General features: G+C 43.0%; 1 protein-coding gene across 5 annotated transcripts in view; it reads left to right on the forward strand.

Annotated features, from left to right (window-relative positions):
* Window positions 1-27,456, forward strand: part of LOC140468888 (protein unc-13 homolog C-like) — a 587,121-nt gene that overhangs the window by 319,072 nt on the left and 240,593 nt on the right. For all 5 annotated transcript variants that reach the window (XM_072564959.1, XM_072564956.1, XM_072564955.1 and 2 more), the window contains 4 exons: window positions 11,776-11,854; window positions 16,901-16,972; window positions 18,926-19,145; window positions 23,386-23,613. In XM_072564959.1, coding sequence (XP_072421060.1) covers window positions 11,776-11,854; window positions 16,901-16,972; window positions 18,926-19,145; window positions 23,386-23,613 — 599 coding nt within the window. The remainder of the gene's footprint in view (window positions 1-11,775; window positions 11,855-16,900; window positions 16,973-18,925; window positions 19,146-23,385; window positions 23,614-27,456) is intronic.

Here is a 27,456-nt window from a genome sequence, read left to right on the forward strand (position 1 = left end):
ATCAAAATAAGTGTCTGGTTACGTGGTCACCCGTTTCTAATGGAAATTGATACTGGCGCAGTAATATCAGTGATTGCAGAACCAGCATTCAACAAATTTCATTCTGGACTCCATCCTTAAGTTTGTGTAAGACCTCGGCTAGACTGAGAACCTACACTGAGGAACCTTTACAGATTAAGGGGCAACTTTGGTCCAGGTGTCTGAGAAACAGCTGGTTCAGTTACCATTGATTGTAGTAAAATACTCAGGGCTGAAAATGTGTTGCTGGAAAAGCGCAGCAGGTCAGGCAGCATCCAAGGAACAGGAGAATCAACGTTTCGGGCATAAGCCCTTCTTCAGGCTTATGCCCAAAACGTCGATTCTCCTGTTCCTTGGATGCTGCCTGACCTGCTGCGCTTTTCCAGCAACACATTTTCAGCTCTGATCTCCAGCATCTGCAGTCCTCACTTTCTCCTTGATGGGGTGAAATTGGTTGAGAAAGATTCACCTCAACATTTTTTGATTCGATGATGGCTGCCTGAGCGAAGTCCGAATTAAATACCTGGAAGTTTTTCAGGAAGGTCTCCAGCCCATCAAAGGAGCCAAGTCCACTTTCATGTTGACCAAGAAACAATTCCGTAATGCTGCAAGATTCACCCAGTGCCAATTGCCTTACGGACAAAAGTAGAGACAGCAATCAGGAGACTAGAAAACAAAGGAATCATCAAACCAGTCCAGTTTGTGGAATGGGCAGCACCAGTCATACTGATGGTGAAGCCTGACAGGTCGGTTCACTTTGTACTGATTTCAAACAAATAGCCGAACTGCTTCTCGCAGCTGGATAAATACCCAGTCCCTCACGTTGAGGATTAATACACAAAGTTGGCAGGGAGCTGTTGCTCACAAAGCTGGATATGAGCCAAGGGTACCTGCAATTGCAGATGTGGATTCCCAAACAAATGCTGCAATTAATCCCCATAAGGGTTTGTATCGATATATGAGACCGCCTTTCAGGGTATCGTTAGTTTGTGCCATTTTCCAGCGGATGTTGGAGAAGGTCTACCCCAGATTGCTGTTTATCTGGACGATGTGCTAATAACTGGGAGGACCAGTAAAGAGCATTTTACGGACTTGGACATAGTGCTTAAACATTTCTCCAAAGCGAGTGCACACCTCAGAAGGGAAAAAATGTGTGTTCCAGGCACCCCAACTGAACTACTTTGGCAACAAAGTTGACAAGACCAGGTTGCACCCATTGGAAGATAAAGTGAGGGTGATCAAAGGTGCTGCAGCTCCCACGTCTGTACTGGACCTTTGGCCTTTCCTTGGAGAACTATTATGGAAAATTCCTACTTAGCCTGGCCTCCATTCTGGGGCTGTTCCATTTGCTATTGAAAAATAGTCAGCTTTGAAAATGGTCTTGTAGCTAAGATATAACTTATAGGGAAGTGAAGAAACAGCCATTGTTGTCTAAGGTGTTGGCACATTCCGATCCCAAGCAAGATGCGGTGCTTGCGATGCCTCCCTGAATGGTATTGGGTTAGTGTTGAGTCACCAGTGGCCCAGCAGAGAGGAACACCCAGTGACATATGCTTCCCGGACTTCGGCTGATGGAGGAGGAAGGTTTGGTGGTCATCTTTGGTGTGAGAATGTTCCTCCAATATCTATTTGTAATAGTAACAGACCACAAATGCTGCTAGGGCTACTTAAAGAGGACAGGGGCATGCTGCCCATAGCTTCAGGTCAGATTCAGCAATGGGCTTTCATTCCAAGTGTGTACAATTGCAAGTTTGAACATTGTTCGAGAGGCCAAGTGACGAATGTGGATGCTTTAGCTGCCTCCTGCTGGCAGATGCACCCCTGGTTCAGGTTTTAAACTTTCTGGACACCCTTCTGGTCACTGCTGACAGTGTCAAACTGGGGACACAAAAATATTCATCCTTGACAAAACTGAAACAGCTGGTGGTGATGGGGAGGACAAAAAGGCCATCACGACCAGAACTGAAACCTTTCTGGACCTGATGAAACCAGATTACCGTAGGGGATGACATTTTATTAGGGGGAGCAAGAGAGATTGTCTCGAGCAAAGGTCACCGCCAAATACTGGCTGAATTCTACCGGGGTCATCCAGGGGCTTATAAAATGAAGATGTTGGCAAGGAGTTATGTCTGGTGATCAGGATTGGATGCAGACATAGCTACGTTGGTGGGGTAGTGCCCAGAGTGCCAACAAGATCAAAAAATTACCACCAGCAGCTCCTGCACATTTGTGGGAATGGCCGGGTAAATCTTGGACTCGCTTACACATCATACTGTCCCTTTCACGGGTTTTATGTTCTTACGCATTGTGAATGCCCATTCTGAGGGGTTGGATGCACACAGAGTTCATTCATCAAGCACAGGGACAATAGAGGTATTGGTCACAGACAATGGGCCATCATTTACCAGCCAGGAATTTGAGTATTTCCTCAGGTTAAGTGGCATTTGGCATATAAGGACAACTCCATATTGTCCTTTATGCAACAGTGTGGCTGAAAGAGGAATCCAAACTTTGCAGGTAAGCTTAAAGAAACAACTTACAGCTCCACTAGATACCAAACCGTCCCAGTTCCTAATTAATTATAGGACTGTCCCTGACACAATTACAGGGAGAGCACCAGTGGAATTGGTAATGAGGAGAAAACTCTGTTACCAGATTAAATCTGATCTTCCTGGACCTGGGGGAGGGGGTTGGGAGCAGAGCGGAGGGGAGTGGGGAGGGTGAAATGGCATCAGGAACACCAGTGTCGGCCACAATACACCTCCAAGCCAGAGAGACAGTTTACTTCATGGGATGAAGTTTGGTATCAAAACCACAGGAATGGCCTGAATAGGTAAGAGACATGGTCGATACGAGGTCAGGCCCTGTGATGTACAAAGTTCGGGTAGGTGAGGCAGTCCATGGATCACATGAAACCTGCAACCTCACAAACTGGGCAGCAGCAAACATACCCGGCCCCTCAGAACATCGGGTAAGGCTGTCAAGAACCTGTGGGTTCTCCCCCTCCACCTGGTGTCAAAGAAACCTCTGAGGGACAAGATGGACATGGCAGATGTCACAGCCTCGACACTGTTACTGCCTGAAGAAGATGGGTTTCAGCCAAGACACTCCAGGCATTATAGGTGGACTATGGTCCAGAACATGCTGCCAGTAACCCAGACAGAGTCAGAGGCACTGGTGCAAAACCATCCCTGGAGAAACTACAGGATAAAGAACAGACCTATGTCCTCGGACTTAGAGAGGGAGGGATGTAGTGATTGGAATGATGTCAGTTAGGTGGGTCTCATTGAGAATGAGTTCCCTGATTGGACTGGGTTAACAGCCCTGGCTGACAGATATCAATGGACTTACTCTAGGATCCGACTCTGTACTAGCTGGGTCAGCATCAGGTATTATGCACATGTAAATAAAAAATGATTTGGTGATACTGGCCTTTATAAAGTTATTTCAGCTTTCTAATGTCTTTCAATGATCCAGAAAATTCTGAAATTAAAGAATGATTGGGTTCCAAACCTATCTCCTGGACTGGAGAAGTTGCAACATCGATATTTATACTTATTGAATTTCTGAACAATGGTAATGAGCAAGGCTGTGAGATCAAAGTAACTGAATGAGCAAATGGAATTCAAAGTGGTTTGGAGTGAAGTTATACATCAAAGGAATACAAGTAGGGAAATCTTCTTAACAGTTGGAGAATAGGACCTGTGAAAGATCAAAATGATTTAGGTGTCTGTATGCACAAACCACAATTGGCTAGGGCATTGTTCCAGAAAGCAGTTGGAAAAGCTAATGGTAATTCAGCAGTTAAGAGCTGATCCTTCAGTTGTGGAGAGACTTGGAGAGACCCTTTTGAAGCATCTCATTCAGTTCGGTGTCAAACCTCAGGAAAGATTTATTGACTTTGAAAGACAGACGGCAAAATTTCACTAGGATAATTCCAGGGCTTAAAGAGTTAAATTATAATCACATGTTATATAGATGTTGCTTGTCTATGCTTAAAGATTGCACAGATGTGGCCTGATCTAATCATGGTTTAAATTAAGAAGTGTTTAAATTAAGAAATATTTCCCCGTGTGGGGTAATCATAGACAAAGGTGGCACAATCTTCAACTTAAAGTAGGCCCTTTCAGAAGGGAAGTTGTGTGGGTCATGGAAATCTGGAATTTATTGTCTTCAAGAAAGCTGTGGATATTGGGTCAATTAAGATCTTCAGGACAAAGCTGGATTGATTTTTATTGATTATGGGCATCATGGTTATGGAGCAAACGCAGGTCAGTGGAGCCAAGATTCAGCTTAACCATGGTCCAGTTGAATGGTGGAGCAGGCTAAATGGGGTGGAATCACCCACTCCTGCTTCTAATCCCATATAACTGGACAAATCCAAAGTTGGCAAAAGTGGGTACTGCAGATGCTGGAGATTAGAGTCGAGGTGAGAATGGTGCTGGGAAAGCATAGCAGGTCAGGCAGTATCCGAGGAGCAGGGAAATTGATGATTCAGGAATTCCTGATGAAGGGTTTTTGCCTGAAACATTGATTTTCCTGCTCCTCGGATGCTGCCTGGCCTGTGCTTTTCCAGCACCGCTCTAATCAAGACCCAAAGTTGGCCGTGTTTCAGATTACAGGGTGTGCATTTCTTCTGACGCGTGCAACACACAAACACTGTGCTGTGTGCTTACATATATCATTGCACCACACAGCCAACATTAAATATATATTTCAATGGCTGCAGTACTTATTGTGGCCAAGTGGTATAAGCTGCTGGATTTAAGTTCCAGTCTCTAGGGTGTCGTAGATTTGAAACCCACTGCTCAAAGTCACTGGTAACGTAGCCCAGGCAGTTGCCTTGAAAGAGCTGGACAAGTTGAAACCTGTAGCATTTACTTTGGGTGGCTCAGTGGTTAGCAATGTTGCCTCACAGCTCCAGGGACTGAGGTTTGATTTCACCTTCACTGACTGCAGCTGAGGAGTTTGCACATTTCCTCTTGCCACTGTCATTGGCCATCATGAATCTCTGCATACACTCCTACACCAGCTAGACAATTCAAGAATACAATCCATTTTGGTTGCAATAGCTTTCACAGTTCATATGCACCACCAGTAAAGCAATATAAACAGAGTCAGTGACTGCCTGCAGCTTGGGAAATGTGAAATCTTCTGAAAGCTGTGTGCTCACTGCAATGTGCTCCTCTCTGGTGAGAGGAATGGAAAATGTATTTAACTTTGAATCAAACTTTTCAAAAAACTTTATAATTTCAATCCAAATAGATGTTATTTTCGAGTGTTTGAAATTTTTGAATGTTCTTTGACGCTGACAGCTCACTGAGAAAACATTGTGTGGTTGTCAACTGTTGTTGGAAAAAGGATGGTTGTATTGAACAAGGCTTGTGAAGTCTGTAGATCTTTCAAGAAACATCCCAAGATTTTGACAGTTGAAATTAGCAGAATATTTTAATCAGCACACTATCCACAAAGGAAGCTTTAATTGTCAACGCATTAAGCATTGCTGAGCAGGGGTCTTTCACATATTACAGCCTGCCATTGGTGTGATGGAAGGACTTGCAAAAAGGCTAATTTGAGAAAGCTGTGGTGTCCAATCTGACCACCACAAAGCCGGGAAACCAAGTACTGGCGAGTGTGAAGAATCACTATGCAGAAGAAAAGGTTTTAGAGTTGTTCACTGAGTTTATGAGGGAACGCTGGAGACAATTCGACTTCTCAGCTGGAAAGTACTTGTCTAAGAAGCTAAAAATCACACAACACCAGGTTATAGTCCAACAGGTTTAATTGGAAGCACACGAGCTTTTGGAGGGTCGCTTCTTCATAAGGTGATAGTGGAGGGCTCAATCCTAACACAGAATTTATAGCAAAAATGTACAGTGTGATGTAACTGAAATTATACATTGAAAAATTGATTGTCTGTTAAGCTTTCATCTGTTTGAATACCATGATAGTTTCACTTCTTTCATGTGTAAATCACAAAACCTTTTCTTAAAGTGTTGCATTCTCAGGTTAGCTGTTAACAATGGTGATAACTGGGCAATATGTTGAAGGTGTTAGTCCCCTGTGTTCTCTGTCTATGCCATGATGTTTAGATTGATTCTAATCTAAAAAGTGAGATAACGGAGTTTTACATGAATTCATGCAGTCTTTGAGCAAAGTACAATGTAACCCTGCAAGTACAAATTCACCCCACAAAATATATTTGTGTGTGTGTGTCTGTCTGTCGGGGTTGGGGATTGTGAGTGTGAGAAAGTGTATGTGTGTGTGTAGTGAGTGTAGAGTGTCTTAAGTCTGTGAGGGGGTGCATGTGTGAGTGTGTGTCTGTAAGGGTGTGTGTGGGTGTCTGTGTGCGCGTCTGTGTATGTGTGTGTCCGTGTGTATGTGTATAGGAGTGCCTGTGGGTCTGTGTGTGTGTGTAGTGTAATGGTGATCACCTGTAATGTGACATGAAACCAAGGTCCCGGTTGAGGCCCTCCCTATGGATACCAAACTTAGCTATCAGCCTCTGCTCAGCAACTTTTCGTTGCTGCCTGTCCCGAAGTCCGCCTTGGAAGATGGTCACCAGAAGGTCCGAGGTCGAATGTCCTGGACAACTGTAGTGTTCCCCAACTGGGAGGTAACACTCCTGTCTGTTGATTGTTGTGCGGTGCCCATTCATCCATTGTCGTAGCCTTTGCTCAGTTTCCCCAATGTACCATGTCTCCGGGCATCCTTGCCTGTAATGTATAAGATAGACAACATTGGCTGAGTCACATGAGTACCTGTCATGTACAAGGTGGGAGGTGTCCTCACGCGTAATGGTGGTATCCATGTCCACACTCTGACACGTCTTGCAGCACATATTGTGACAGGGTTGTATGGAATTGTCCTGAGAGCCAGGCAGCTTGCTATGAACAATGATCTCTTTGATGTTTGGTGGTTATTTAAAGGGAAGTAGTGGAGGTGTGGGGAATGTCTTGGTGAGGTGCTCATCCCCATTGATAATGTGCAGGTCACGAAGAACATGTCGTAGTTTTTCAGCTCCTGGGAAATACTGAACAATGAAGGGTACCCTGTCGGTTGCAGGTCTAAGAAGCAGTATTCCAGAGATGTACAAAATACGAAGGAACATCGATTGTCCGAATGAGATGGGCGGGCAGTATTTTGTTTGGATAATTGATTATTCGTTTAACTGATTCAATGCCTCTCCTCTGGGACTTTTCTGAAGTTTCCTTTTTCGCAGCTCTGCCTGCCTTGCTCCCTCTCTCTGTCTCAGGGTTTGTTTCTGAACAGACATACAGTTGTGTGTAAGGGACCGGCAGCAGTGCTGAAGCCTCCCGCCTCCACCGCAGCCCACCGTCCCCCCACCCCCGGCCCCCATCAGTTCAATGGGATTGACACAGCGAGCACTTGCTAAGTCCGCTCCCCGTTCAAGCGCCTAGGCAGCAGCACACCGCGCAAAAGCTCCCGCCGGCACTGCCCCCCCAACTGACTCCCCCCCCGCACTCCGTCTGCCCTGCCCGCGCCCAACCCCACCCCACCCCCATCTGCCCCACCAACCACACCCCCTGTGTGCCCCCCCCCCCCCCCCCCCCAGTCTCCGGGACAGCCAGATGAGACACCACCAACAAGATGCTGCTGCCTTTGGGGAGGTCTCTCACACACACACACAGACAGACACTTTTAATGCAACTTTTTGTTAAGTTTCACCTTTGCCCTGTACAGGACAATGTTGGAGAGTTTGTCTGGGGAAGGGGGGTTTAGGGTACACCCCTGTGTAGAACTCCAGGGAAAATGTTGGGAGAGAGAGAGTGCGGGCAGCCAGTCATTTAGAGACGGTTCCTGGGCTCCCATTGATGTCCAGGACTGTTCTCGGCAGCATTTCAGTAAGCCTGGTTCATTTTTAATCATTGTAAACAAAAGACGCGATCAGGGTTGGGAACATGTCTTTGATGTAATGTCTCTATCGGGACCTCAAGATCTCCTTCGGATAATCCGATATTCGGATAATCAAGGTTCCTCTGTATTAGGTAACATAAAAATATTTGATCCAGAAATGTCCTTGGTACTGGTCTTTCACTGTCACAATAACTTTGCTTGAAGTGAGTTTATGATCTAATTTCAATTGGATTGAATTGAATTTATTGTCATGTGTTCCGAGGCACAGTGAAAAGCTTTGTCTTGCAAACAACACAGGCAGATCACAGAGTTAAGTAGCTTAGCTAAGTAAATAATAGGTAAACAGCGGCAAAAACCAAAACACAGGTGCAGGCGAATGTTGGAGTTTGTGGGTCCATTCAGTACTTATGCACAAACCTAAAATCTCCAAAAGTTATGGTAATGGATGCAGAAAAATCATCAAGGAAGTGGTAGGGATGGAACATGGGTATGCAAGGTCAAACTATTTATTATATTCAAGGGACTATAAAAGGAAGTAGTTCTTCAGACAGATCATGATCAATGCGAAGCAGAACCATCCAAGCAGAAAGATGGACATGAATGGTGGAGGAGGATGTGGAACCATGAATAGAACTGATGGCTTTGTTGTGCATAAAGATTCACTATTGAGGAATCCTTTCTGCTTAAGTGTGAATTTTGCACTTACCATCATTTGAATGGATTTCAGGGAGATAGATAAGAAACAAAAAAGATACATGAAAAGATCTCGATTTGTCTTTTGGGGTTTGTGTGAAGAGATGCTTTTTATGTGTGGAAATGTAGTTTAATGCTTTCACTTGAAGGTACTTCCCTTAGAATACGCTGCCATTTCAACTACAGTCTGACCCATGAAGAGAATGGCTGGAATTCTCTACCACTGAGAACAAAAACTTAGCTTTTTCACAAGAATATGTTCTTAATTGCCAGTTCTGTGTTTGAAAGAGAAAAAAGATGAGCGTTTCATCCAAACATTAATCAAGTCACGTAGCCCAGGAACATCTTATTCTGAGTCATTGATTTGTATCAGAGAGGCGCAGACCCCAAAAGGCAGATCTGGATTCTTTTCATCTAATTTTGCTTCTCACCCTAACTCCCTAAAACCATTCAAAATTCATTAAAATCATAGTTAGCTAAATGGATTGTCAATAATGAACATTTATGTAAAACATAACCATCGGTTCTATTCAAGTTTTCACCTCTACCACTCTGCATGGATGATGATGAGCACTGTATCTGTGCTCAATGATCCACAGTGGTGAAATGGTCAGAGTGATCTAACGAACGCTGCTGGAAGTCTATTCCTGATAAAAGGGCACATTGACGGTGTATGTATGAATGCTGTGAACAAGATACTGTAGAATTTCTGCCACTCAAAGCCCTCAATGCAGCAAGGTGTAAATGTCTTCAGATTAGGAAATTACAAAAGGGTGGAAAACGGCAAAAAAGAGAGCAGCAGGCAATGGTTGCTGAACCACCCTTTGATAATACAATGTACCTAATACACATATATAACACACCATGCCTGACCCACTCTGTTCTCCAGCATTTTTTGTTTTCAGTAATTGGACACTTCTTCCTACTTCCCCCTGGACCATGACTCCACACCTGAACATCAAGCCATTGTTTCCAGAACTGTCACTGACCTCATTACCTCTAGAAATTGCCATCCACCAACAGCCCCCACCCCCCAACACCGCTGCCTTCAACTTTATAGTCTCCCAACCCCGGACAGCCCACTTCTACTCTTCCCAAAATTCACACACCAGCCTGTCCTGGTAGGCCCATCGTATCAGCCTGTTCCTGCCCACTGAGCTCATTTCCTCCTACCTTGACTCCATGCTATCTCCACTTGTGCAGACCACTTGCTGGGACACCCGCACCAATCAACCCCACCACCCCATGGCCCAACATTTCAACTCCCCCTCCCACTCTCCCGAGAACTTGCAGGTGCTGGACCTCCTTCACTGCCACTCCCTCACTACCCAATGCCTGGAGGAAGAACACCTCATCTTCCGCCTCGGAACACTTCAACCCCAGGGCATCAATGTGGACTTCACCAGTTTCCTCACTTCCCCTCCCCTCACCTTACCCTAGCTTCAACCATCCAGCTTAGCATCATCCTCATGACCTGTCCTACCTGTCAGTCTTCTTTCCTACCTATCCGTTCCACCCTCCTCTCTGACCTATCACCTTCATCCCCACCTCCATCCACCTATTGTACTCTTGGCTACCTTCTCCCCAGCTCCCCACTCCAATTTATCTCTCCACCCCGGAGGCTCCCTGCCTTCATTCTTGATGAAGGACGTTTGCCTGAAATGTCAATTTTCCTGCCTCTTTCTTCAGTTTATCAACTACTGATTCATGCTCCTGCCTGGACCTTGAATACTTTGACCATTTTGCCTCCAATTTCCTCCTGTCTATACCTTTCATCCATTTCCGACACTTCCCTTCCTTTCCTTGATCTCTGTCCACTGCCATCCACTGCAAAGCCATTAACTCACATAGCTGCCTTCAGGATAGCTCTTCCCACCTATGTCCTGCAAGAATTCCATCCCATTCTCCCAGTTCATTCACCCACCTTGTATCTATTTGGATGATACCACCTTCTACACAAGCAGTACAAATATAGCATCCTTCTTCCATAACCGTGATTTCCGGCCCACTGTGGTTGACAGGGCCCTCAACTGCATCTGACCTACCACCCATGCTTCCACCCTTGCCCCACCCCATCAGTCACAATAGAGTGATCAAGTCCCCCTTGTCCTCACCTATTATCCCACCAGCCTCCATGTTCAAAGGATCATTGTCCACTATTTCAGCCAACTCCAGCAGAATACCACCACCAAATAGATCTTTCCCATCTGCATTTTGCAGGGATTGTTCCCTACTCCATCCCTTGACCACCAACACCACCCTCCTTCCCGTGGCACCTTCCCATGTAACCACAGAAGGTGCAACACCTGCTCCTTCCCCTCCTCCCTGCTCACCATCCAAGGGTCTAAACAGCCTTTCCAGGTGAAGCAGCATTTCACCTGTACCATCTCCAGTCTTGTGTATTGTATTGTATTTGCTGCACCCAATGTGGCCTACTCCACATTGGAGAAACCAAATGCAGACTGGGTGACCGCTTTGCGGAGCACCTCCAGCCTGTGAGCAAGCCTGACGCTGATCTTCCTGTAGCTGATATTTTAACAAAGCGTCCTGCTCACATGCCCACTTTTCTGTCCTTGGCATGCTGCAATGCTCCAGCGAATCGCAGTGAGAGCTGGAGGAGCAACATCCCATCTTCACATGAAGCACTTTACAACCTTCTAGGCTCAATACTGAATTCAGCACCTTCAGATTGTGAACCTATTCTTTCCCTTTCTTTTAGCTTTGCTTGTTACATTCTCTGTCACCTTCTCTCCCCTCCCCCAACCCCAGTGCGAACCATTCGTTCTTTCCAATCTGGTAGTTAAGCACACCCTTGTTCAGCCATTCTCACATTCCAGTTATTTAATCTGAACTGTCAGCATCCTTTTTCCCCCAGCACTCCAACAACACCTCCTGCCTCTCTATTGCATAAGTGACCCCTCCACACGTAACGTCAACTCTGATGAAGAGTCATCTAAACTTGAAACATTAGCCTGTTTTCTCTTCATGGATGCTGTCTGATCCACTGTACTCTCCAGCCTATTTTGTTTTCTGCAACACAGACATGTTGATGCCTAGCAGATTCTCCTAAATGCTATGAAGAATGAAGATGCTATGATCTAGAACTCAAATATTGTGAAAATTATATTGTAGCTTTCTAAGTTATGCTATATGGTGCTCATTGCTGAATTGTATGAAATGTTATAGGCCTGGAAGTGAGCTATACGGCATTGACAGTATGCCAGACCTGCGTCGAAAGAAGACGATGCCTATTGTTCGAGATTTGGTAAGTGCTATCTTGAATTTGCTCAACAATCATGTTTCATTTGAGATTAAAAATAGTTGTCTGCGTTTAGATGGCAAATGAAATTCAAGTCAAGTGATTTATAAGCTGAAGGAAAATGTAGTCTTGTTTCCCGGGTTTTGAAGTGCTCACGTTTTAGAAGTATATTACCTCAGCTTATCAAATCAGATTTCCTGAAGCTAGGGTATGGCCAGTGTCTTTCAGTAACTAGTAACAGGGGGGACGGGGGTGGTGGGGGCATGTGCCCTGGGATGCTCGTTGACTTGACCTTCATTTTGCCTCCACCCAGGCTCAGGTGAAAATAGAAACTCTCTTTGAATAATGGTTTGTTACATTTTCATGTCTGTTGAATAACTAATGCATAGTGACGCCGATCACATAATAACACTCGCATATCATTGCAATTGCTAACTATATTGCAAGTTTATTTATGCCTATTATTAAAAAAAAATCATTGACGTTTGATAATTTACTTGCAACTGTTGTCAGTGAAACTAACAAAGTATTTCTCTCATTTGCTTCGGGGATTAAGCAGGCTTTGGTAAGTACTTTTCAAATATAGATTTCTTACAGTATACCACCATGAAAGCACCAGTTACAGCACTTGTACTACTTGTATAGGCAGCACTCTCAATTCTGCTGTAATTTTAATATGATGCAGGACAATGAGGCAAGTTCAGAGTCCAACTCAGCCGGAACAATGATCAAACCCAGTGCTGTTGATGTAATTCTGAACGATACTCTACAGATATATGCAACTGAGCTAACCAGCCCCAGTTTTAACAACTACTTAAAAAAAGAAGTAGGTCAAGGATGATCTCCATTCAAAAATAAATGAATGGTTTCTCTTACTAAACATAATAAAAATGATGTCAGGTTCAAATGACAGATGACAATATAACAGGGTAGCACGGTGGCTCACTGGTTAGTACTGCTGTCTCACAGCACAATTCCGCCCTTGGGTGACTGTCTGTGTGGAGCTTGCATCTTCCCTCCGTACCTGCATGGGTTTCTGCCCGGTTTAGATTAGATTAGAGATTACTTACAGTGTGGAAACAGGCCCTTCGGCCCAACAAGTCCACACCGCCCCGCCGAAGCGCAACCCACCCATACCTCTACATCTACCCCTTACCTAACACTACAGGCAATTTAGCATGGCCAATTCACCTAACCTGCACATCTTTGGAGTGTGGGAAGAAACCGGAGCACCCAGAGGAAACCCACGCAGACACAGGGAGAATGTGCAAACTCCACACAGAGTCACCTGAGGCGGGAATTGAACCCGGGTCTCTGGCGCTATGAGGCAGATGGTTTTGACCCACAATCCAAAGATGTGCAGGTTGGGGTGAATTGGCTGTGCTAAATATCCCATAGTGTCCAGGCTAGGTGAATTAGACATGGGAAATGCAAGGTCATGTGAATAGGGTAGAGGGGTGGGTCTGGGTGGGAAGCTGTTTGGAGGGTCAGTGTGGGCTCGATAGACCGAATGGCCTGCTTCCACACTGTAGAAAGTCTATGAACTCACATTTGTCTCTAACACGCCCCAAATACGAAAGCGCATTAACTTCCCTTTGTAAATATGCATACTTGAAATATGAAGGGCTAAGGGAAAAGTGCAGAACTAATTGCACAGCAGTTTCAGCAATCTGAGATGCATTTTTTTGAAATTCACGACTGAAACATTAGTCTCTGAACTAGCTAAAGCAGAGTTCAATGGATGACTTTCACTTCGCTGAAGCTTGTGACATAATGGTTTGAATTGACAACACTCTAGGAGTATTCAAAATACTTTGGTCACGTTTGTTTAAAGTGATGAGTCCTCAAGCTGCTCCACTGGTGACTATGTGGAGCAAACTATCTCACTTTCCATTTTCTCTCTTTATTGCAAAACTATACGTTATTCGTAGAAACAATTGTGTACGTACACAGTTATTAAATCAGTTCGGTTCTGTACAGTCTTTGCTTATTGAGACCAAACAACCATGGGGGTTTGACCTTCTCTCTAGTTACAACAAGCCCAAAGGCATTTCTTCATTGTGCAAGGTTAAATTCATTGCCACGGAGTGCAGTGGAGGTCGGAACATTAAATGTCTTCAAAGCAGAGATTGATAAATTCTGAATCTCACAAGGAATTAAGTGATTCGGGGAGAGTGCGAGTAGGTGGCATTGAAATGTCCATCAGCCATGATTGAATGGCGGAGTGAACTCATTGGGCCGAATGGCCTTACTTCCACTCTTATGTCTTATGGTCTTATGGTACGGTATTATTTACATGTATTTGATGGACCGGGAAGGTCCGATACAAAAATGGACCTCCATTATACTTTGGCATAAAGACCTTAGACTGTGGCGTTTCCGCCAAATTTAAGAATGTGAAAGCTGGACTTATCTGAATGGAAACTGGTAATGTTACTATGCTTTATCTGAACAGTCCAAATCTGTTGACCACCTCTCAGTGCAGGTTGGGGAGTTAATGCTAAATAGCTCCATTCCACAACATAAAGCATATGAAATGATGCACATCTTCAGTGCTGAGTTACATTTTTCAGGAAAAGTAAGCATGTTCAGAAAATATCCTAAATGAATGGAAATCCTGACTCGATCTCCATAAGAATTTAAATATTTTTGTGGTTAAATATTCGCAAACAATAATTGTGATTACGTGATTTTAGTCTTTGGTATCACATCCAACATCTGATTTTAGAAGAAATTAACAGCATTTTCCTGTGCTGAGCTGAGCTACAGTTTGACAGGCACAAAATGCCAAACTTACTGCAATGGTAACATTTTTTTTAAACACAGCTGCAGTATTTTATTTCAAAATGATAATTTTAGCTGTGTTCTCTTGTCCTCCAGTAAATATTCCACAATGTTTGCATGTCAGCATCCACATTTTAACAATGCTCTCCGAGCTTACTTTTAGACATATTGTCGTATGCAATTAGGTATCCTGGAATTACAGTAATTCTGTTCAAAGTTGTACATATGCAATATGATCGGTTTTGACAAGTAATGAAAATATTCAAAACAAACTGATTATATGTTTCCCTGAAAACTATATCAGCCTTGTTTGGCTGATCTTAATGTGAATGGTAGGTTTTGCAACAACATGAAGTTGTGCTGTTTACATTCAATATTTCCAGGTCAGCCAATTAGCATAACATAAGGTGCAGTTTTTTTCGAATGGTTTAGGGAGTGTATGTGAAATGCTTTTGGAGAATTCTCTTACCGAAATCTCATCAAGTGTTGAATAAGATTTCTTCTCTAAACATCAATTTTTTTTCTCCTGTCTTTTAAACAATGAAAAAGATCAGACCTTGTATCACTGCGTGAAAGTTAATGACCTTGTATGTTTTCCACAACTCAGAGCTTGTATTTGACAACAAAGCTTGCAAGCATCTGAAAGTCTAATTCTTATTCATTGTTGTGTTTTCAAGCAAGCACGGTGAGCTGGCATTTCAAGTCAAAACAGATTGTTGTTTCTAAAACTGACAATCTACCAACCATGTTGTTTACTGGATAGTTCCAGCTTTCAGCCACGGCCCAAACATGGCTCGCCTTACTGAGCACTCTGACATCATTTCATGACAAGCCATCGAGGAGGCAAAACCTTTTTCACTTCTGTCTTACCTTCTTTCTGCCTCCAGTATGGTTTGTGCAGTTAGTGTAGCTTCTAAGATTTACCCCCTGCTGTAGTGATTGGGATGAGATCAGCCAAGGTGGATCTCTTAGAATAGGAGTCCCCTGATTGGGACTGTTGACCTGGTTCAATCAGGGAGCCCTGGCTGACAGATATAAACAGGAGTGTCAGCGCATTCTGTTCACTCTAGGAGCTGGCTCTGAGCTAGCTGGGTCAGTGTCATGTTTAATACACACGTAAATAAAGGGTGACTTGGTGATGGGATACCAGCCTTTGTGGAGTTATTTCACGTACTGTGAACATTTTTGAAAAGTTAACCACATGGCCTCCTTCAGAGGAGCAGACAGGTTCCAAGATCTGTTCCCTCCCCTGATTCTATGAAAATGGCTGACTGCGGAGAAGAAGGTGGGATTTCCAGCCTTCCCACTCAGTGGTCCTTTTCTTCCCCAATCCCATCACTGGTTCCAATTAGCACCAGCAAAATCCCATCCAGATTTTGCCCATTGCTCACTTTCACAAAGGATGCAATAGCCCTTATTTTGCACATGCTTAACATTTTAATGATCAAGCCCTTGAAAGGAAAGGCTTTAGGACCGTTTGTTTTATCGCCCAATATTCTGCAGATCGTTTGAACAGCTAAATATATGGAGCATAGTACCTTGAGTTAATAAAGAGCAGATTAAATATGCATTTTGTGCTGTCAGTGATATCAGCATTCTTACACAGAACAGAATTGCTCAACCTTGGGTTGAAGGTCACTTGATTGACTAAATACCCTGTTCAAGAAAAGCTGCAATGTGTTCACCAGCAGCTAATGAGATGTGCCTACACATGATTCCCTACACAGTGATTTCCACATTTCTAACATCTCACTGCTGACAGTTGCCAAGTGAAAGCCAAACACTCCCTCGCAGTTTTGTTTTCATAAAGACTTTTATTTGCTATTCTGAAGTTGGATTATTTTGGTAACTTTCTTTGTTTTCCTCCTGTGTACAGCAAGGGAACAATTCAGAACACCAACCCATTCAATATCCCATAGCCACAAATCTATGATTGAAGTTAGGCCTGACAGCATATTAAGAAAAAAAATCTCAGGCTCACTGATGATGGGGCAGAGGGTTTATTCTTTATTCTAAGTGTCACTGGATAAAGCCAGATCTGATTTGATTAGATCAGGAGCATCTATTGATTCTTGTATAATATACTGGTTCTAAGTTAATCATCAGCTATAACTGCATGAAGAATCATCCCCAAGGTTCTAGGAGGACACAAAAGCTTTAATATACATTTTACATTGCAAAACATTACAATAGACATTCATTAGTTCCCTGGAGTATGTTTTTTAAATGTCTTCTCATCACTATTTGTATTTTAATCTATCTCAACAGACTCTAGCTGCCCGAAAAGCAGGTATATCTTTAGCCATGGTCAACAGAACGTCAATAAATAATGAAGACTTGGTAAGTGTGATTCTGTCACCTGAAATGTGAACCCTAGTTTTGTTGATTTTGCCCATTTCTATGTCTCCTTGCTTACCTGCCTTCCCAGCATGCAAAGATAGGTGGCTAGTTTCCCTGCTGGGAAATCAGGGAGACCTTAGTTCCACCTTTGGGTGGAAGGGAGAGACTACAACACCTCAACCTGAAGGGGGGAGGTGCAATTGCAGGCCAGGATGTGATGGCCAAGTGAGTGGCCTCTGAAATCCACAGTTCTGCCCCTTGTCTCTGATCAGACCCCAACCAAATACCTTCTTCCCTGACACTCCTTCCCCTGAAACCCCCTCTTGAAGATAAAGAACCCTGACCTACCTGCTCCTGGATCGCCAGGCCCCAACAGTCAGCCTTTAGGGTACACAGGCTGCCAGCCTTTAAAAGATTGAGAGACTTCAGCTTCTGAAGTCCTGGCATGTCCGTATTGGATCGTCTGATAAGGCAAAATTCTTGTTTATGACACTTCCATCAACTCTTGTCTAGCAGCTTGGCACACGATAAGTCATTCCTGTTCATTCCTGATGAAGTGCTTTTTGCCCGAAACGTCAATTTTCCTGCTCCTCGGATGCTGCCTGACCTGCTGTGCTTTTCCAGCACCACTCTAATCTAGACTCTGCTCTCCAGCATCTGCAGTCCTCACTTTTGCCCACACGATAAGTCTAGCCACCTCAGCAGTGGGGGTGGTGTGCTACTGTCCACTTTAGCACATCTGCCCCCACATTGTCACACAAAGTGAAAAAATTACATTGATGTTTATCTTCCCAAATTCAAGACCAATTGCAAACACAAAAATTAAAAGAATGAGATTCGTGAAGTCTCAGTGTCTCTGTTTTTAAAGTATTCACTCCACATCTCTAACTGAAGTAGCTTTTAATATCACTCACAGACTTCACACAACAAATCACAATCCTTGTTACAAATGTAAAACACTTGGGGGAAAAGAAAGTCGGTCATTTCATGCTGACTCTGACCTGGAGATTTAATTTCCGAGCAATGAGATGACCCCTAATTCACCTCAGAATTTACAGCAGATACAAATACCTGACTTCCCACAGAGAGCACCTGAGCAGTGACCTTGAGAAGACAGGCTGGATTAGAAATTAATCCTCCCATCTGCACTTCAGAGCCAGGCTAATGGAGAGCGACATAACAGAAAACTTCCGAATTCAAAACTCAACACCACAAGCATATTACACTCTATGTTTCTGAGAAATAATCTGGAATGATGTTGTTACAGATACAAAACCTGACAAATTCCTCTGATAATTGACACAAATGCAAACACTGAAGAACTATGTTAACAAATTCTCTCATTTGTATTTTTCTATGCAAGCCTTGTTTGCTTTTCAGAGTAGATTCCTATTCCTTGTTGTGAAATATATCTACAGCAAAATATTTAATTGATTCGAAAGGAAAAGATTTGGATGAATCAATTGGCAAAAGCAACGTACAGAAGAATTCTCATGTCCAGAGTTAAAGAGATGCTGTTGGTTTCAGTGATACCATTTTCAAGCACAGCCAGTTTTATAGGGCAGCATGGTGGCTCAGTGGTTAGCACTGCTGCCTCACAGCACCACGGTCCCAGGTTCAATTCCAGCCTTGAGCGACTGTGTGGTGTTTGCACATTCTCCCCGTGTCTGTGTGGATTTCCTCTGGTTTTCCTCCCACAGTCCAAGATGTGCAGGTCAGGTGAATTGGCCATGTTAAATTGCCCATTTGTGTTAGGTGCATTAGTCAGAAGGGGGTGGTGGGTTGCTCTTAGGGGGGTCGGTGTGGACTGGTTGGGCCGAAGGGCCTGTTTCCACACTGTAGGGAATCTAAACCTAATTGTAACATGGCGTATTGAAGTAAATTTTCTTAAAGTTTTTAAATCAGTGCTTCATAATAACAAACAGCCAAATTTTCTCGATTTTTTTTTAACAGAAAGCACATGTTTACAAGAAAACATTGCAGGCCTTAATCTACCCAATGTCATCAACCACCCCACATAACTTTGAGGTTTGGACTGCGACGACTCCTACCTATTGCTATGAATGTGAAGGCCTACTCTGGGGCATAGCCAGGCAAGGCATGCGTTGTACAGAGTGTGGTGTCAAATGCCATGAAAAATGTCAAGACCTTCTAAATGCCGATTGTTTACAACGTGAGTATTTTCACTGACCAGTTATTATTTGTCCTAATCTGTGAAAGGGAGAGAAACAGTGAGCAAGTGTGAGAAAAAGAAATGTCAGTTTTACTGCCTGGATTTTGCAGTCAGCAGTAGACACACAGCCACTGCTTGTCATGCTTAGAGCTACCTATTGATTTTTTTTTTGTGTGAGTTTTGTTTTCAGGCAGCAACATGGTAGTTCACTCCAGAGGGGCTGTAGGATCTCTGTGGAGACAGCATGCAACTGTGTATCTCTTCAACTATTCAGATTGAAGATTCTTCACTGAGACCTGCAGCACCTTGCAAAATTAATTCCAAGTTAGAATGTTGCTTTCACAGCAAAATCATGCGCAGAGAGCAAAATACAGAGAGGGAAAGAAAATATAACAGAAATCAGTAATTAAAATATGAAGGATTGAGATTCCAAACTTTTTTAAAAGAATTATTTTCCGTACAGGAGAAGTTCCTATCCTGACATACTTGTAGCTACTCTTCCCGGGAATAGTATGACATGGCATGCTCACCTGTCTAATAGTGTCCTCACACATCACTGTAGCATGTCTACAACTGCTCTGTGATGTTTTTGCTCTGTTTAACCCCTCTTTATATTGCCCTCCTGCTCCTCCAGAGCCATTGCCTGACAGTAATAATAACCCCACCATTGTTTCTATTGCAAACTCAAGGCAATATTGTTCATTCAAAGGGCAAGAACACACAATGCAGCACTACCCAATTACAAAACAATGCTTCCAAATCCCCTGGTTGTTTCTAATGCCACCCCCCTCACCATTATGTATTCTTCCTTTGTTACGCCCAAACTAGTCAACCTCCAGAATGTATATCTTCAGGCCATTTGTATCCCATCTATACTGTACTCCAGTCTCCTGTTCAGTCAACCATTGTTTGAATGTCTAGTGTGGTTGCACGTGTTTGATAATGGCCAGTAAGTGGCTCCCTGTTTTCAAATGTTTCCAGATTGGCGAGCCCCCTTGTACTGTGTGACAGGTGATTTAAATACACGCACTGCATGAAGATTGTGAAAGGATGTTTCTTTATTCCACTGGCAACGAACCTTTAAAAACATGAATAGAAAAGTGCAGTACCGAGGAATGAACTATACACATTGGATTTTCCGAGGAAGGGTCACTTAACATCAACTCTGATTTCTGTCCACTGATGCTGCCAGACCTGCTGAGCTTTTCCAGCAACTTCTGTTTTGTTTCTGATTTACAGCATCCAAAGTTCTTTTGGTTTTTACATACAATAGATAGTTGCCCAGTGTTGCACATTCGCCTGGGACATTTTAGTAGATCTCAACTCCTGATCTCTGCTCAGGTGACTAACCATTCCAGTTGGAGGTGCTCCTGCTAAGCTTTCTGTGAGCAGTCAGGTGGAACAATATTGAAGAGCCAGGGTCACATATGGTGCAGCCTCAGGGTTGGTGCCCTCTCTCATTCGCTATTCCTCCAGAGGCTTCTGCCAGCTCATGGGTGTTATTGAATAACAGAATTAAGATGGTGTAGAACAAGGCCATTTAGCCCATCCTATCTGCACCCTCTGTCAGAGCATGGTGGCTCTGTGCAGTTCTCCTGCCATTTCTCTGTTACCCTGAACAGTGTTTCAGTTTTAATAAGTATCCAATGCCATTTGAATGCCTCAATTGAAGCTGCACACTTCCAGGCAGTGTATTCCATACCCAAACTACTCGCTGTCTGAAATGTCTCATACCATATTACATTTGCTTCTTTTGCAAAGCTTGCATTTGCCCTATCTTTCTGAATTGTTTTATTAGCAGGAACAGATTCTCCCTACCTACACTGCTGAGTTCCTCTGCGTTTGAACATTTGTATTGAATCTCTTATTTACCTTCTCCTTTCCAAAGAATACAGTCCCACCTTCTCCAATCCATCTTCCTAACTGAAGTGTGCATCCCTGGAACCATTACCGAAAACTGCTTCTGCACTCTTTCCAATGGATTCCCATCCTTCCTAAAGTGTGCCACTCAGAACGGTACATGGTACACCAGCTGAGTTCTAATGAGTGCCCTGTGCAAGGTCCACCTGAACTCCTTGCTTTGGTAAGATAGGCTTGAAATAATTCCTCAGAGGACAGCACGGTGTCACCAAGTCACCCTTTATTTACATGTGGAAAGTCCTTGACACTGATCCAGCTCCCTCAGAGCCAGCGCTCAGAGTGAACAGGATGCTTGACACTCATGTTTATATCTGTCAGCCAGGGCTCCCTGATTAGACAAGGTTAACATATTCTATGAGGTCCACCTGACCGATCTCATTAGAATCGCTACAGTGCTCTTGTTCATAAAGTCTAGGATACTGTCTACTTTATTATCTGCTGACCCTGTCTGTCCTGTCACCTTTAGTGGCATACATATTGACTCCTGGCTTTCTGCTCCTGCACACTTTAAAATAGTGCCCTTACTTGATACTGTATTTGTGTGTTGTTTTTACCAAAATGCATCACCTCACACTTTGCATTGAACACCATCTGCTACATATCAGTCCACTCCACCAATTTGTCTTTGACCTTTTAGAGCTCTGTACTGTGCTCCTCATAGTTTTCGTGTTACATCTACACACATAAACAATGTCTAGATCATTAATATGCATTACAGCCCTTCCATCACCCCAATAAATACCATTAATTATTACTGTCTGTTTCTTATCACTCCTCTAAAATACCTTTGTTTTTGTTAAACATTTGTAACCATGTTGCTAATGACCTATTTATTGCATTAGCTATAGGTTTTCTCACAGATCTGTCGAGTGACACCATATCAACATATTTTGGAAATTCCTATACATACCTTAAATAATATTACTCCCATCAACTCTCTGTTACCTCTTCAAACAATGCAAGCAAGTTAGTTAAACGTGATTTTCCCTTCAGTATTTTAGTCCAAAATAACTACAGAAGTCTAGCCTTGGGGATTACTGATGACAGGAGGAAATTTGGAATGACATTACTGAATGTAGAAGGGCCTCCATACAACAGGTGGCGATAGTGGGGGAGAGTACATTCTTTCCTCTGGGCCCTTCCTGCCCTGACTTTCAGTTAAGTATCCAGTATCTAAATGCCAGCTCCAAATCCCTGAAAAGGTTCTCCAGCCAGCATCAGAAGCTGGCTACTTGCACATCCTGGCCTGCTGTTCCTTCACTCCATGTCTCATGCCCATGACCTCTGTCCCCACATTCTTGCCAAAAACACTGCTTCCAGCAGAAAAGGGCCAAAAGGAATTAGCATGCTCTCCTCACTATTGCCACCTGTTGTATGGAGGCCCTGCTACAGCAATGTCATTCCAAATCTCTTTCGGCCATCAGTAATCCCCAAGGTCAGACCTCTGAAGGTCTTTTAGACCACAGGCTGCATTCCCACTTTGCATTTAAGATGCGACCAGCCCATTCTGTTTATGATTCTGAGGCTTTTCTCAAGTTCTTCCCTCAATCCATCTTACATTCCCATTAACCTCTTTGATAATTCCTGTCCACACCCTCCCCATCCCTCCTCCTCCCCTCAGCTGGGTCCCCCAATCATGTTAATATCTTATCACTAACCTTCTCGCAATAAGAGTTTGGCACATTCTGTAGAAAATTAAAGGAATGTACACAAATGTTGAAGGCAAACCAGCAGTGGTTTAGAGAGTGGGGCAGAAATGTTTATGGATTTTAACCAATGCTACAAAAAAACTCAGCGTAAGTCACATTAATCCATTTAACCAAGATATTTAACAACTTAATTTTATAAAGATGGGGCAACTATCCATGAATTAGCAACTTTGCCAGTTCAAATTTTGCTATTTATAAAAATTGCCAAAAGTTGAACTGTTTTGCTGGAAAGGCCAAGGAATAAGCAATCCAGTGATTCCTTCGGTTACAAAGTCTTTAGGCATCAGGCATTTATCTATATTTTCTTGTGAGAATGTCTTTGAGGTTTATAATTAAATAAAAGTAGCAGAACATATTGATTTTTTGTTGTAGAGATGCAATTGAACGGTGTGATGTAAGGAGTTTTGTTCAGCCAGAGGTTGTAGCTGTTAGGAATTCGTTTTCAGAGAAAGTAAAGTTATTTGAAATGGTTTACTGCACCAAAGTCAGGCCATCAGAATTGTTTGGGTAGCTTCTCTTTTATAAACGCAGATCATTTGTAGTTTTTACTTTATAAACCCAGCTCAGTTAAAATTCTGAATGACTGACTGACCTCTCATTTCCAATGTCAGGAGCTGCTGAGAAAAGCTCAAAACATGGTGCAGAGGACAAAACACAAAACATCATCACAGCCATGAAGGAAAGGATGAAAATCAGAGAGAAAAACAAGCCGGAGATCTTTGAGCTGATCCGGGAACAGTTTGTAGTTTCTAAAGAGGACTATGCACAACATTTGAAAGCAGCAAAGCAGAGTGTATTGGATGGAACTTCCAAATGGTCAGCGAAGATAAACATAACAGGTCAGTTATCGATAGAACACTTTTATTAGAATGAGTCACAACACTGAGAGTCACATCTCACGAGTACCAGAATATATTTATGTTTGGGTGTTTCTCAGGCCTATATTTTAAATAAAACACGGACGTCCAGTTACATTATTAATAGCATTGTTTCTGACAGGCATTACTTCTGTTCCAGTGGCCTCCAAACTCCTTGAGTTTATTGACAAGATGGTGTATAAATTCAAAAGCTGCTTTGCTTCACATCCTAGGATGGTGATTGTGCAGTATGTCCCCTTTACGTGTAATCTTTTGAGCACCCTTTATAAATGGGTGAGAATAGGCCGTTTTTGCAGGACTTTGAAAGGATCTTTCCCAGAAAAGCCAGAAAGATAACATACATGAAATGGAACTAAAGTTAGTGCATTAAAGAGGTACTTTCCTGGAGTTGGCTTTTGGCTCTAATCTACTATTGGGTCACTCAGAGATGCTCTAACGGTTCATCGGAGGCACAGTGCAACTCGCGAATGTTTATTGGTTAACGCAATTTGCAAAAATAAGAAGTGTTCCATTCCACAGCATATTATTTAACATCCTCGCTGGATACAACTTACAACAATTGATGGATTTGGTGGTGGCACTGTAGGGCAACACAGTGGCTCAATGTTTAGTACTGCTGCTCACAGCTTCAGGGGCCCAGGTTCGATTCCCCCCTTGGGCAAGTTTGTGTGAAGTTTGCACATTCTCCCGGGATCTGCGTGGGTTTTCTCTAGGTGCTCCAGTTTCCTCCCACAGTCCAAAGATGTGCAGGTTAGGTGGACTGGCCATGCTAAATGCAGCCTTACAGGGATAGATTAGGAAAGTGGGTCTGGGTGGGATGCTCTTTGGAGGGTTAGTGTGGGCTTGATGGGCAGAATGGCCTGCTTCTGTAGGAATTCTATAAACATACTAAAATGTGGTATTCCCAATAGATTTCAGTAATAAACATCAGAGGCAGTGGAAGAAATTGTGCTTAATTCAAACTACCCTAACATAAAACAATTGTTCTAATCCCTAATCCACATCTATCTGCTTTAGTCTAATTTATACCTCACCAAAGAATGCTTCCTTGACTTTTTCAGTGCATTTTCAGCTGAGTTCGGAGCTTCACACTTTTGCTTATCAAATTATGTATTGGCTCAAATCTGATTTGCCTTTGAAGTGTTTGATTTCCAATCTCACCAATAGACAGCTCCTATTATTCATGTTGTGTTCTGATGCTGAGTAGCTTCAACAAGCAAGATTTTATCTTAAAAATCAAGTCTATTAATGTCAATCCATGTCCTAGGTAATGTCAGTATCTGCAAGTGTGTATGTTACAGTTTGTCATTTAATGAATCTAAAGCAGGTGATTGAAAAGTGAAATGCAAAGCCATAAATAGCACACACAGACACATGCGTGTGCGCACACACACTGTCTCACACACACACACTGTCACACACACACACATGCATGCTCACATACACACTCACTGTCTCTCTCTCTCTCACACTCTTGTGCACTCTGTCTCTCACACACACTCTCGTGCACTCTGTCGCTCACACATTTTCACTCCCATCTACACACTTGCAAATTCTGTCTCTCACATTCTCTCCTATACTCTCTCACACTCTCTTACTCTCACCAACACTCTCTTACTCTCACCCACACTCTCGTTCAGACTCACTCATGCACTCATTCACTCATAATCACTCTCTCTCACTCACTCTCACATCTTCTGACACACTCAATCACATACTTCTATCTCACTCTCAATCGCACACATATATACGTACGCGCTCTGTCACATACATACTCTGACACACTCTCAGACACTTTCACACTCATACTCTCTCACACACTTGCACACGCGCATTCTGTTTCTTACACACATTCTCTCTCATGCATGCATTCTCTCTCACATGCGCACTCTCTCTGGCACACACACACTCTCTCACACAGCATACACGTGCTTTTGCACGCACCCTATCTTGCACCTGCACACTAACCCTCCCTCCCTATCCATCTCCCTCTCTCTCCAGGTACAGTACAGTATTGTGCAAACAGAAGAAACTCATACTTTAAATGATGCAAAGATTTTTAAGAAATCAACACCAATGCGGTCTTGCCCTTTAAAAGTGCGTCACATGAAATTTTTGTTTTTCCCTCGCCAAGTTGACAAGAAATCTGCACAGTTTAATCCCATTTTAAATTGGCGGGAAGTTACAGGGCATTAGTTACGATCATTATCTACGTTTTGATGATTAAATATATTCGATGCCAGTATTGAAATCAAGCTTTTTCACAGTTGCTTGGCACTGCACAAAATAAATACAGAATTGGGAATGTGCATCCCTGAGTGAATTCCTATGCCCTGCTTGCTCATGCTGTGACGACATCTCCAGCAATTCTTCACAAGACTGTCCTATAATATATTTAGTAGGAATTGCTTCTTGTCTAAATCCTTGAGCACCATATTGATTTAATTGTTTATAAAAACAATTTAGCTCTTTGTACATCAAAAACAATTTTCAACATGCAGAGATGTATTCTAAGAACCTCCTGATCTTCTGGGAAATCTCACTTGTAGAGATTTAGGGAGCTAATCTTGTTTTATGAATGATATACCATTTAACTGATTGAATTATAGAAATATATGATTGAGTAAATCGCCTAGAAAGCTCTGATGTTGATTTCATTTAATGACTTCCTCAGAACAAAACTGAAGATAGTTGCATTTCAGTTAATCTGAATGGCATCCAAAATGCTTGCTTGAGATGCCCAGGAAACTAGATAATCCCCAAATCACATTAGATTTTTTCAGAAGATTGACATAAACATTTCTACCAAACGATGGTCCACTGTCATGAAGCTTCATATGAACCCAACGGCAGTAACTAAAACGTGATCGGGAGTTGATGTGTTTGATTTTGAAGTTGGTGTACATTGTGTAACCAAAGGCTGAGAAACTAATCAGTTTCATCCTCTTTAATTTCAGTCTCCCTGAAGGGATCTTCAGCAGATAGTCATACAACATACCCTTCGGTCCAACCAGTCTATGCTGACCATAATCCCAAACTAAACTAGTCCCACCTGCTTGCACTGGGCCCATATCACAAGACGATAAGACATAGGAGCAGAAATTAGGCCATTCAGCCCATCAGGTCTGCTCCAGCATTCAATCATGGCTGATAACTTTCTCAACCCCATTCTCCCACTTACTCTCTGTAATCCTTGATCCTCTTGATACTCAAGAATCTATCTATCTGAGATTTAAATATACTCAATGACCTGGCCTCCACAGCCTTCTATAGCAAAGAAGTCCATAGATTCATCACTGTCTGCCTGGAGAAGCTCCTCCTTATCTCCATTCTAAAATGTCTTCCCTTTACTCTAAGGCTGTGCCCTCAGGTCCTAGTCTCTTCTACTAATGGAAACATCTTCCCAACATCTACTCTGTCTAGGCCATTCAATATTCTGTATGCTTCAATTAGATTTCCCCCCCCCCCCCCCCCCCAATCTTTCTAAACTCTATTGAGTATAAACCGAGTCCTCAAACATTCCAATTATTGTTAAGCTTTTCTTTCCTGGGACTATTCTTGTGAACCTCCTCTGAACATGCTCCAGGGCCAGTATATCTTTCCTGAGATATGGGGCCCAAAACTGTGCACAATACTCCAAATGTGGTCTGACCAGAGCCTGATAGACCCTCCGAAGTACATCCCTGCTTTTATATTCGAGTCCTCTCAAAATAAATGCAATTGCTGTATTTGCCTTCCTAACTACTGACTCAACCTGCGAGTTGACCTTGACTGAATCCAGGACTGGAGCTCCCAAGTGTCTTT

This window comes from Chiloscyllium punctatum, chromosome 48 (assembly GCF_047496795.1).
Source record: "Chiloscyllium punctatum isolate Juve2018m chromosome 48, sChiPun1.3, whole genome shotgun sequence".
Lineage (NCBI taxonomy): Eukaryota > Metazoa > Chordata > Chondrichthyes > Orectolobiformes > Hemiscylliidae > Chiloscyllium > Chiloscyllium punctatum.